General features: G+C 41.1%; 1 protein-coding gene across 2 annotated transcripts in view; it reads left to right on the forward strand.

Annotated features, from left to right (window-relative positions):
- The window catches only part of LOC138282757 (fibrocystin-L-like), a 735329-nt gene that overhangs the window by 71835 nt on the left and 650009 nt on the right, over positions 1-13485 (forward strand). For both annotated transcript variants that reach the window (XM_069220628.1, XM_069220629.1), the window contains exon 6: positions 13054-13111. In XM_069220628.1, coding sequence (XP_069076729.1) covers positions 13054-13111 — 58 coding nt within the window. The remainder of the gene's footprint in view (positions 1-13053; positions 13112-13485) is intronic.

Consider the following 13485-nt stretch of genomic DNA (forward strand, 5'->3'; position numbering starts at 1 on the left):
GTTAATGATCCCTGATGAGAGAGAACCTGTATTGTACATCAGTGCCTCAATCTACAGATCTTAGCCATAATAAGGGCTGTCAATATCCATCTACACCAATGAATAGTCTTACTATCTGATGCCACAAGATCATGCAATAAGGCCATCTTGTCTGACTCCTCAAAAAGGAATGAGACTAGTTGAATGTAACGTCTCCTATACACAGCTCCAACAGATATCTAATGCAGGGCATAACCAAGTATATTGTACAAATCACATGCAACATCTGGACACATCAAGCATGCTTCCCAAGAAACCAGACGAGCCTTATATAATTTGAAAGGAGACCAGTACCGATTATGGAGGAGGATCTCAGCAATTGATCATGATACGCTAGAATTTCTTTCCAGTCATCCTTGAAATACTCTCCGCCCATCCGCTCTTGCCAGTAGGATTTTGTTGTATTGTAAGTATCATGTGAGTAGAGATTGTCAATGAGCATCTGGAACACGTTTGATATTCCTCCTCTCGATAAACCACACAACTTGAGATAGTTCAGAATCAGCAAAGTAGAAAGATGAATCAGATCCTGAACTTACCTTTTAAGCAATGCTGTATTTTCCAATACCTCCGGAGCTGTGCCTGTGGAAGCGAAAATGTTAATTTTAACACTTTATCTATCAAGAATATTTCTAATTGTTTTAATACACCATTCTTCCCATATAGTCCATTCAATTGGCTGTCGGTCCACAGTAATTCCTTCATTGTGCCAAAGTGGCACATTTTATGTATTATTCTAGTGATTCCCAAGAGTCAATGTAAAGCTATCCATGCAGCCCACATAGCCCTTATGGTAGGAGGACAAAGTTGGGTTGTTAAAACTTAGAAATTATACAAGATACATAAAGCCACAGGAGCCTCTTTAATGGTCATTCCAAAGACACCCAGTGAAGATGCTCCACTATGGGAACCAATAGATATGCCAATTGTGATAACTGTTATGCCAATTAGTAAAGCGACATGTTGGGAAGACGGAAACTATCCGATCCAGTATCTGCATGTAACTTTGAAGATTTAAGCCATGGTTTTCTGCCTGCCCAGATTAACTTCTAAATACTCTGATTTATGTTATGAAGTGTACACACTGGAATCATTAACGGCAGCATACTAGAACATAGTTAAATCTTGGAGCTGTCACCATCATAATCATTTTTACTTTACCCCAAAATGAAACCTGTAGGGCAGACCATTTTGTGAAGTCCTGATCCATTTTATTCATCAATGGCTGGATATTATCAGCCACCATATTGTCAAATCCTTTTTTTATTAGCAAACCCAGGTACTTCAAACCCAAGTTCTTCCATGAGAAGCCAAACGTTTTTTGCAGCAATCTATAATCCCTATGCCTGAAGGGCATTGCTTCACTTTTAGACCACTTTATTTTATGAACCAGAAAACACTGAGAAAGCCTTGATTGAAGAAATGAGTTGGAGAACAGAAGAATTTGGTTCACTCAGAGTCAATAAGATATCATCAGCATATGACAAGATTTTGCATGTACCGACAGGTGTTTCTATTTCTCGTAGAAGGGGAGATTGATGGATTGCTGCCACTAATGGTTCAATTGCTAAGAGGACCAGCAAGGGTGACAGCAGACCCATTGTCTCGTGCCTCACATCATATGAAAGGGCTACAATAGATGACCTCCACAGTCAATCTGTGCCAAGGGGGCAGAATACAGTCCACAAAGTTTGGTCAAAAAGCCAGGTCCTATTCCTACCCTACTCATGGTATAGAAAAGATACCCCTACTCGACCCGATCAGAGGACTTCTCTGCATCCAAAGAGAGCAGCAATTTACAATCTGAATCATTTTGTACTTTCCATATCACATTAGACAGAAGACTCATATCATTACAGGAAGAACGCCCCGGTACAAAACCAAGCTGAGAACTATGTATTAAGCTAGGAAGAACTTTTCCTAAGAGAGTTACAAAGATCTTTGCAAGAATTTTAATGCCTGCACTAATGAGTGAAATGGGATGGTAATTTGCACAATTATTAGGATCCTTATCAGGCTTCAAAATAAATAAGACTAATGAGTGCTCTATTATACTCTGGTCTAATGAAAGTAGCAGTCTCTAGTTCCTTGAAAAGCCTTTATAAAAGTGTAATCATCAACTCTTGGTTAATTTTATAAAAATCAATTGGGAAACCATCATCTCCCGGGGCTTTGTTGTTAGGGATGCTTTGGATAGCATTTGAAATCTCCTCAGTGATCTCCCTCTCAAGGAGCAAGGAGTTGCTTACCATCTCCAGACAAAGGGAGGAGTTGGACATCTCTGAGGAAATCTTTCTCCGAGGCAACATCAACAGCAGCCTCTGACCTATATAGTGCAGAGAAGAAATGCAAATGTTTCTATAATCTCCAAAAGGTGAGAAATCAATTCTTGATTCTCATTTAGAATCACTGAAATGGCAAAGATTGCCTCATGTTGCCCCAACTGTACCTCAAGAACCCTTCTAGCCTTCTCACCCTTTACATAGTGGCGCTATTTTAGGCGAAGTAGAGCATATTCACTATGTGCTGTTACATCACGTTTTGCTTGCTCCAATTGATGTAATAAAGCTGTTGTGGATGCTGTACATAAATTTTAGTGAGATCACATTCCTCTCTCTCTAATCGGGTTTGCGCTTCTCGTGCTTCATGTTTGCAAATTGCTGAATCATGCAAGGGCATACCTCTTAAGGTGGCCTTTCCTGCTGCCCATAACAGTGGTGCAGAAGTTGTAGAGGATTTATTATTTGATAAGAATTGACACAGATGATTAGTAAGTTTCTGTTTACTGTCTGGAGTTCGATAATGTGAGAGGTTCAACCTCCACTGCTTGGATACAGGGGATACATGCCCTAGCTTCAATTCCAGAACAATCTCAGTATGGTCAGAGATTCTCCCAGATTCATTAACACAAGCATTCAAGTAGGCTAGTGAAGTATGAGACATTAAAAAGAAGTCTATCCCGGAACAAATTCCATGAACACAGGAGATAAATGTATACACTCAATCTCTTGGGTGTGTTAAGTGCCACTGATCCTTCAAGCTGTGATCACTCAACATATCACGCAAAATAGCTCTATCTCTTGCATTAGCTTTGTCTATTGAACCAGAACAATCCAAGTATTAGATATTCCAGTCTCTTCCGATAATTGTCTTGCTACTACCAAACTCAGTCAGTAGTCCGTATAATGCTGAGAAAAAAAGATGCCCAGTCATAATTAGGGGCGTACACTGACCCCCACAATCAAAATCTGATCCATAGCTTTAAAGTTTACAAAGACAGTATAACCCAACGGGTCCATCAATGTCTTTAGAACAGTGATTGGTGCAGATTTGTGGAACAAGAGGGCAACTGCGCAGCTTTCAAAAGAAGATTGAGTATCAAAAAGGGTTGCTGGCAATACTCTACTACTAATAACACAGCCCTACCAAACTGGCCTTAATTTACTTGATTTCAGGGTTGAAAGACTTTGAGGCAATGTAAGACACTACCTACTTCCTTAAATGTATTGTGTGAGGTCACTAACGTAGGGATTGGGTGCACAAATGTTTTAGCTGTGATGGCAATGACGTGAGTCTAGGACAGAATTAAAGTAAACTATTCACAGTTTGAATGCGGTGACCTGATATTAAATTAGAGAAAATGTAGCAACAACTACATTGCTGCAGAGTGTGAGATGCTGTGTATATATATATGTGTATATATATATATATATATATATATATATATATATATATATATATATATATATATATATATAAAACAGAGGTTACAGAGACATGATACTTAGGCTCACATTTGAAACGTATAAAAACATAGAAATTCACCTGTTATAGTTAGAGTATCTCAAGTAACTATAACTTGTGCCCTAAGGTAGCTTTAACTTGCACCCTCGCCACACACATATTTTTCATGAACATGTTTTACTGCAAATATTAAATTGATATGATCAATGTTGTTGTCAAAGATGTCATGAGTGCTTAATGAGTTATACTTACCTTAGGGCACAAGTTATTTGCCGTGTTGCAGTGCTTGGCAGAGGTTGGCCACTGGGCTTGGCCTGCAGCCAGTCCCTGCGGCCAACCCCCTATAATCACACAACTTTGTGAACTGCACAGCCTTTGGCCATTTGCAGCGGGCATTGGCCGAAGGGCCTGGCCTGCAGCCAGTCCCTGCGGTAAACCCCCTATAACCACACAACCCTGCATCAGGCCATGCGTGACATGGGGTTGGGTCTCAGCAGAAGTTGACAAGAAAGAACCCACATGTCTCCATCACCACATGAGATATTGCGCTTGAAAAAGACAAGGATTCAAACACCTCCATCAAGGATTGCAGATAACTTTTGAAGGTGGAAATACAGAGAAAATACATTTGCTTTGCCTTGGCCATGCACAGAAAGTCATGCTGATTTGTACTTTGCAGAAGTGGAACTTCACAGGCACCTGCTTAGTTTGTGTCTGTAAGTTCTTGCTGCTGAGGTTTAATTTCTATAAAATGACCATCATGCCAGAATGACTCTTGCCTTGTGTATTTATCCAACAAGAGGCCATTATTTTGTACAAAATGTCTACCCAACTGGAGTACTTTCTACTGCGAATTAGTACGTTCTATCTCATTTGGTAGATGTATAGTGCATCTCCTACACTACAGCTGCTTAAAGGACGTTAGGGAAATGTCTCCAGTGACCTGGTGTGTCTATAACTTTTTCAATGTGATTGTACCTTGAGCATCTCCATCATATAATTTTTATATTCTGCAATTCCACCTTGAAAATTATTATTTGTATTTTTTATTTTAGGGGACCACAGGGATGCCACAAGTCCTGCTTAAAATACCAGCTCCCTGCTTGTGGGAGCAATGTTTTCATCTGTTTCACATTTCTGAGCAGGGAAACAGATGAAAACTTTGCTTTCTGGAAGTGGGAGATGTTTGACTCCTCCCACCAAGCAGAAGCAAACGGCTACCGCCAGAGGGTGGGCACCACTGGAGGTAGCAGGAGCAGGCCCTGGGGGGTGGTGGTCCCTAGGCATAAATGGCTCCACGAAGGAGACCTCACACCCCCTCATCATTTACTTTAGCCACGTTGAGGTGTTGGTCCCCGGGTATCTGCGATGGACCCCCTTTGTTATTTTATTCCAGCCCCGGGAAGGGCTGGAATTGCTCTGCAGAGGTAGTGGTCGCTGAGGCAGCGGGGCCGTGCCGCCCCGTATAAATTTAGGATCCTTTGCCCTGGGGAAGTGGCGTCCCAGTGGCAGAGGCAGGCCTACTGAGCCCTCCCATATACATATTTTTCAGTGCCCTTGGGAGGTGGCGGTTAAGCTCCCAAATCACTGCCACTCCAGTACCACAAAGTAGAAACACATTTAAAATTGCGAAATAGGACCACTCCTGACCCCCAAAGCTATCTCAGTCTTTTAATTCTGTACAGCAGAAGGACCCATATAACAATCAATATGAACAGGTGTTCACTTGGACACACATAGGAGATTCCTGGAGACTGCTAATTTCTCTGAGGGGTGCCAGGCATCGTCGAGTTCTAACCGAAGATGGCCATTTTGCATGGAGCGATCCTCTCCCTTCACACCCTTTGTTTCTCCAATGGGAAAATATTTTTCCTAATGGACAAATCACTTATTCTGTATCCCCAGCTAAACTGAGGATGATCTCATATCCTTCATATCTTGGAAAGGGAATTACTCCAGCTCTTTGCTGGAGTAAGTTTAATACCCTTTCCAGTGTATTGAGTGGAGGGAGTGGAGTTCGGAAATGCCCATCAATATACAAATGTGTGAGCATTCCCAAGCTTTCAAGGCAAACCACGCCTGGAATGCTCACTTCTGACTGCTGAGTGGGATTTACAGAAGTAGAGCTTCCCTCACTCGTGCCAAAGATCTCCGCCCTTTAAAAAGGGTTTACATATGTCAGGGATCCCATTGTGATTCCCTGGCAGGCATAAGAAATGTAAATTCAATCAGAAAAATGTATATATGGCTATAATTACTTTTGTGAATCAATTCCTTTGTCTTCTACAACAGCCAAAGCCACAAGTGCCTTTTCAGTCAGTTGTTCAAAGACTTACCAAGTGACCAAAAACTCGCTCTGCTAGCTTCTTTCTGGTTTATAGTATTGCAAACTGTCTCCAATAATGCAGAACCACTTTGCAGTACAACCTATTTCATTCAGGACAATACTGATGTGTATGAGAGTTAGGTACAGATTTCTCTTGTAGTTTTACCCGGCGAACTGTAAAGCAACAGTGCCTCGATGTAGTCTGATTCCTTTTGCTTAAGCGCATACTGAAATGTCTTATTCACTTGTCAGGCAAGATAAATTTTTTATCTATAATTTAACTTTGACTGTTATGTCATGAACTGTTCAGTCATTTGAAATCTCATCCCATTTTAGAGAAAATGGCATGTTGGTCTTCTTCCCAGACAGAGGTAATTGTGTTTCCCTTGGGGGTTCCTTGGCTCACCTTTGACTGGTACTCCGGTGCTCAGGGAAAATGTATGATGTGCACTTGTCAGCCCTTATGAAAAAGCTAGACCTATGTGCATTTTCAGTGCTTACTTTTCCTGGTTATACGTCCGTCATACATAATCTTTGCTCATAAACTTTCACATGGTTTTGTTAAATGCGGATCAGGCCTCAAGGCCGTAGGAGCACTGTACTAAAAAAAATACATTAGATAGGAAGGAGGTTCAGTGCAAGAAACGTATTACAGGCCAACATCTAAACGTGTTACATGCAGAAACGAGGAACACATTCTAATAAATAAAGGATCAATATGTTAAAAGTAGAGAAAGACTCAAAGGCTCTGACGGCAATGATTTAGAATTTTTCAACAAGACATACAATATTTATCAAATTAAGTGCTCCTGAAGGTGAACCGACCTACTTTTCTTCCAGGTAAATACAGTCTTACAGCATGCATATCTCCCATTGAATCATGAAGAAGCCCTGGACATTGTCTTGATTTTCTTGACAATATGCAGGCTAGTTAGCAATAATGCTTTGCTGTGCTTCTGAAAAGGTAACATTTTTACATGCTTACTTTTCGTTCTGGCTTCAGTGGAAGTTTCAGACCAGTCACACGTTTTGCTGTTTCTGGTGCTCTGTCTTAATAAACATGTTTGTATTCTGTTGGAGCACTGTCCATCACCCACTGTGTGGTAGAAAAAGGTTTTTTATAGTCTTTTTTAGTTGCATTTGAACATAGCACTATGCATAACATAGTCATCCACATTTGAACAGCTAACCCCAAACAGAACATGTAATTCCTCCCCCCGCAGACATTGGCTCAGTAGCATTTACAACCAGGTGGCATAAGAGCTCCCCCAGCCCCTGTAGCGGGTATACTTTCGGGAGAGAAAGAGGCTACTTGGACTACTTTGAATGTCTCATGGCACCATTTCCGGGCATGTCCATCCATGCACTATCCCTCCCCGGGCTAAGGCTGCTATTGACCAATTTTGTCAGAGCAAGGTTTAGAGGTGTTTCAGGTCTCCTAGTTCACTACCACAATGCTATGCAGGATGGTGACCATGGGCATGCCCTGACACCACCCTGTTCTTCTCCGTGAATAAGAACAGAAGGCTGAGCATCTTCCAATTCTTTTAACAAAAAATCTAAAGAACCAGTGCATTCTAAACAAAATAGTTGCTCACTGCTAAGAACAGAAATCGTGAACATTTAGGGCATATTTACAATCCTTGTGCGCCACCGATGCGTCACTTTTTGTGACACACCAGTGACGGATAGTGAAGGCACATATCTACAAGGCCACATAAAGCCACTTTGTGTGGCTTTTCATGGCCTTGTAGATATGGTATAAGGCAACGCAGCACAAGTCGCTGCTATGCCTTAGACTGGATCAGGGAGGCTTACCATGGGCGCTGCAGTGGGTGTTCCCAACACCCATGAGTTTGGAGGGATTTACTACTTTACAAGGATCTGTAACCCTGGGAATGCATCAAAACTGTATGCCTCCCCAAGGCAGGTTCAACATGGTAAAATATCTTCATTTCTCCTGGTTGTTTCCTCTTTCCATGTGTGCTGTATTCTTCAGCCAAAAAAGAAAGAGCAAAACGCCTCTTGGGATTGTTTTTGTGCTGAAGGCTTCTCTTCCTGCACAAAAATAATCCTGCTGACAACGCAGACTCCCTTGCACCATGATGCAAGGGTGGCTGCATTGGTGATAGGTAGCAATTTGTGCACCAGTGCAGAGGGAAAGGACAGAAATGCACCTTTTCCTATACATGCTTTGCATTTTTGCCCTTTCCCTGTGGCGCAGGGCAGCGCAGTAAGGTCACTAGCTCCGCTGCGCTGCCCTGTGCCATGGGCTTGTAAACATTCCCCTTACAAGTTGTGCCTACAATGGATATGGCTTCATTGCTGCGTTTGAAAGTCAACAAAATTCTGTTCTGATTTTTTTTTGGTGATTATTCCATAAAGTCTATTTGTTATATTTCGAAGAATCACTGCCACCACTGCAACCATATATTTTCTGTGAAGAGTTACAGCAATTGGGACCAGCAATGAGTGTGTTCCTGCACAGTAGTACTGTATAAGCACTAGCTTTAAATTATTAACCCAATAACTGCTGCCCCCTCCCCCAGCGCTGAGCCTTTTTATTTTTTCTATTTGGGGTACTTCATGATTAGACTTCCTTATCTTTTTGTTATATCCATATAAAGTATCCACATCAACTTTGTGGTCTTCTTTCCATCCCCTCGGAAATTCTAAAGGTATCCAGGGTTTGTGGATTCCCCTGGAGGGGACAAAGAAAATAGGCAAAATAAAGCTACATTTTGTTTTTTGTAACAAATAGGAAAAAAGTGCACAGGATAAAAATGCCTGTTTTTTCCCCAAAAATTGCATTAGTGAATGGTTTACTGTGCTAAAGTCACCATCTTCCCAGCTGTCAGGAACATACAGAGCTGAATCAAAAAACGTAATTTTTCTACCACAGTTTTGGCAATTTGCAAGGAGGTAGCCCATATTTTCCATTTCTTTTATTGATTGTAACCTACTTCCAGTTTGTGGAAGAAACCTTGTGAAACCCAGGAAAGCTATAGATTTCTTAAACGTAGTCAAAATTCTGAATTCAGTAAGGGGTCATGTATGGATATACCTCAGAGCTGTCTTAAAGAAACTGACTGCTGAAATAAAGAAATATTGAAAATTAGTAGGAAAATATGGCCATTTGTGATAACGTTTTCATCTGTAATTTTTGTCACACTGGCCGATTTACAAAAACAATATATCATTACGTTCGCTAGACCCTCCGAGTTGCAGGGTTGTATAGGGTTTGTAGGTTCCTTAAGAACCCAAGATATCCAGAGCCAACAACTCAGCTGCACCATACAATGGTTTCTCACTGTGTACACAGTATAGACCAATTATTATGGCGAAATTCATACAGTGAAAAAAGTATAGTTAGTATAAAGGAAACCTATGTAACATGGACACTGCACATTTTCCACTGAAACTGACCCTTTCTTTCCAGTGTGGGTAGCTGTGGATTTCTGGCCTTACCTCAGCCGGCACCTAGGGAAACATAGCAAACCTGACATGTTTGAAATCCAGACACCTATGGTAATCCAGTGTGGGGTGTGACTTATGTGGCTCTCAACAGCATTTCATACCCAGAAGCCCTTGCAAATGTCAGACTTTGACCAAAAAAACACGTTCCCCCCATTTCTGTGATGGAAGTCTTTCAGTAAAAATGGTACCTCACTTCTGTGGGTAGGGCTAGTGGGACAAAAGGGACAAAAGGGATCAAAACGCATCATGAACACATCCCATTTGTCCCAGAAAACACCCTTTTTATGCAAGGAGGGTAACTTTGGATTTCAGCCCCTAGCTCAGTCAGCACCTTGGGAAAGCTAGTAAATTTTAACATTTTTGAAAACTAGACAGTCGGAGGAATCCAGGGTAGGATGACTTGTGGTGCTCTTACTAGGTTTTTTTGTACCCGGACTCCCTTACAAACATCACACTTTGGCTAAAAAACACATCTTCCTCACATTTCTGTGATAGAAAGTTCTGGAATCTGTGGGGAGCGATCATAAATTTCCTTCCACTCAACATTCCCACAAGTCTACCAATAAAAATTGTGCCTCACTTGTGTGGGAAGGCCTAGTGCCCGTGACAGGAAACGGCCCAAAAATCAACATGGAGACATCATATTTCTCCACACAAAACTGACCCTTTTTTGTTAAGTGGGTAGCTGTTGATATTGGGCCCTAGCTCAGCCAACACATCGAGAAACTTAGCAAACTTGCTCTGTTTTGAAAACTAAACACATGGGGGAATAGAGAGTGGGGTGACTTGCATGGCTGTCTTCAGGTTTTTTTTTAGCTAGAATCCCTTGCAAACATCAAAGTTTGACTAAAAATACACATTTTCTTCATATTTCTGTGACCGAAAGTTCTGGAATCTTCGGAGCCACAAACCTCCTTCAACCGAGCATTCCCCAAAGTCTGCTGAGAAAAATGGTACCTCACTTCAGTGGGTAGGGGTAGTTCTCACAGCAGGAAACAGCCCAAAAATGCACCATAGACAAATCAAATTTTTCCAATCAAAACTTACCCTTTTTCTGCAAAGGAGGTAGCTTTGGATTTCAGCCCCTAGCTCAGCCACACCTAGGGAAACCTAGCAAACCTGTACATTTTTTAATACTGGACAACCCGAGTACGCCCAGCCTGCTCTTCACACTACTTTGATAGCCATCCGTGACGTTCTCCCTGCCCCTCGTGGCACCTTCCACTGCTAACGGATCTCTTTGCGTTGGACTATGAAAGTAGCTCATTCAGAGGGACTAACCTGGTCTCTGTATCTGGCCCGCATTCCACCTCAGTCAGCCTGAACTTGTGACTTTCACCCGACTTGCATGACCACACTATTATTACTTAAATATTTAAAAATGCATAACATTGCCTTTATTTATTGGACTTTGTCATTTTGGTGTCAAATAATTTATTAAATCTTACTCTATTTTTCTAAATTAGTGCGGGATTTCTCTTGTGTTGAATTTTCACTTTATAGCTGTTTGTGTAAGGCATAAATACTTTCTACATTGCCTCTAAGTTAATCCTGACTTCTTTTTGTGCCAAGCTACCCAGGAGTAAGCACAGTTTGATTTAGTCAGTTTTTGTGCTTCGCCCTGCCAGCCATTGTGGCTGTTGCTTGACCAGGCTTATCACCCAAAACAACCAACAACCCAATTGCTTACATTGTGAAATAAAGGATCAGCAGTGCCTGGTAGCGGATTAAAGAGGCTCGGGGTGAATTCAACACTACAAAGCCTTGGTATTCAATGCAACAGTTTTTAATAGCACCACCAAAGCACTGGCACTCATTTGTTTACTTATTAAGCATTTCTGGTTGTTAAAGCTGAAGGAAAGATATACTGGGTCACTTGCAAAGAATTTCTCAATTGATTGTGAAAAGACATATCCCTTGATAAATGTGGCCATCAGCAGACATTATATATAGATAAAGAAGGTTTGCCTTATGAGATAGTTTTCTTTCCTCTTTAAATGAGGGGTGTTTGGTAATGCTTGGGCTGATCTTTAGCAGAGTGCGTGATTTGGCCTTTGATCTTTTCCCCAAAAACGTTTGTGGGGATAGCTTTGATATGTGGTAAGATGTAAAGATCGTTGCACATCAGAGATTTTATTTAATAAAAAATAACTACTATTTTCCTTTGATGTTGGGTGCTCCTTTGCTTTTTTAGAAGATGATGTTTTGTTTGGATACCATTTTCCTGGTTTTAACATTATGATTTTCTCCTGTTTTGTATTTAAGGATGGTTGGCTTTTTATAGTTTTAATTGGCTGCATATTATCCTGTTTTTTGGATTCTGAAAGATTTTGACATTAACTCAGAACAGAAGAACAATTGTATTGAGTCAGATGTTAAATTCTGACAGGTGTTGCTTAGTCAAACAAGAGAGATATACACTGCTATTAACTAATTTTATGGAGCAGGCATCTTCTCTTGTTGCTGGAAACTGCTGAGTTGTGCTGTTTGTTAATGGAGCACATTTTCAATGGGCCTGCAATGACATTTCTTATTTTCGATTTCACAGAAAGAAATGCTGTGACTTGTTCTCAAACATAATCGGGGTGGCTCCTTCGGTATGGCAAAGGAGCGTTGGCCCCCTGTCTGAGCCAGCAAAAGGAAAATAAAATGATAGTTCAGTATTGTTTTATTTTTCTGCTGCTGGTTCATCCAACAGTGAAGGGATGGGTGGGGCTGGGCCACGGGAGGTGGGAGGTAGGGAGAGAGGGAAGAGAAGAGAGTGTGCCTAAGTGCGCATGTGTGTTTGGCCGGGTGTCTCAGGTCGACCAAACACACATGCGCACTTAGGTTTCTCCTGTCCAACTGTGTTTACCAGCCAGGCTGGAGAAACTGCACAGACCCCAGGACTCTGTCTGAGCCGCAGTCCGAGCCACTCAGACCAACCTAGCGCTGCTTTCATGCTAAGGTTAGAATGAAAGCAGCACCAGGGTTGCTGGGGAGCCTGTGCTGGTGTCCCAGTGAATTCTGGGACACCACATTGACGAAAGAGGAGCGACAAACGTGGCTGTGGCATATGTAAATGTAAATTTAATTTATTTTATTATTTTATTTTCTCCCCTGCGTGTCCGCCCCCTCTCTGCCCCTCCCCTTGTGATTTGCTGCGGCCGCCGCTGAACATAATACTTAATTTTTGAAGAAATGAATGAGAACAAATGCACTTTTGGTGAAGTAAAATTGTCAGCTATGAATATTTGGAGTTTTCTTACACTGTCCATACAATCCAAATTATATTAAAACGTTTTAATCGTATGTAAATATTTAACATCGTAAAGGACAATTTTGGTTGTGTAGTGTTCGCAAAAAATGTTATGTTGAACGTTTTATCATGTTTATGGCAAATCACAAAGTAGCAGAATGTACAATTGTGGTGAAAAACAATATTCTCGAATCATCAACATTAAAATCAAATACTGTTTGTATTGTAGGCTGATTCATACTATACTCCATCAATAACCAGCATCGCACCTTTATCGGGATTACCAGGTAAGGCTCATTGAATGCATATACTGAATGCTCTTTAGCTCTTTACAGTACAACTTTAAAGCGCGTTTTAAAATTTCCTAGCGTGTATCTCTATTCAGTTATGCATTAATAGGCAGAAGACCAGAGAATGGTTTTCCTTCTAGTTACCCCTTAGTAGCGCGCAGAAACCTCCACATATGTTTTGGAATTTCCAAATCGGAAAAACCTTCATTACTAAGTTACCCTTTTCAAATTAATAGAGCTCTCCAGAGTTCAGGGTAAGCTGCAAGAAAAGTGTTTTGCTTGATTCTGTGATGTTTGTATGGAACTCGAGTAGGAATTTTTATCAAACTAAAAAACACTTTTCAATGTACCTGTTTGAAATCTCATTGTAG

The sequence above is a fragment of the Pleurodeles waltl genome, chromosome 2_2, assembly GCF_031143425.1.
Source record: "Pleurodeles waltl isolate 20211129_DDA chromosome 2_2, aPleWal1.hap1.20221129, whole genome shotgun sequence".
Lineage (NCBI taxonomy): Eukaryota > Metazoa > Chordata > Amphibia > Caudata > Salamandridae > Pleurodeles > Pleurodeles waltl.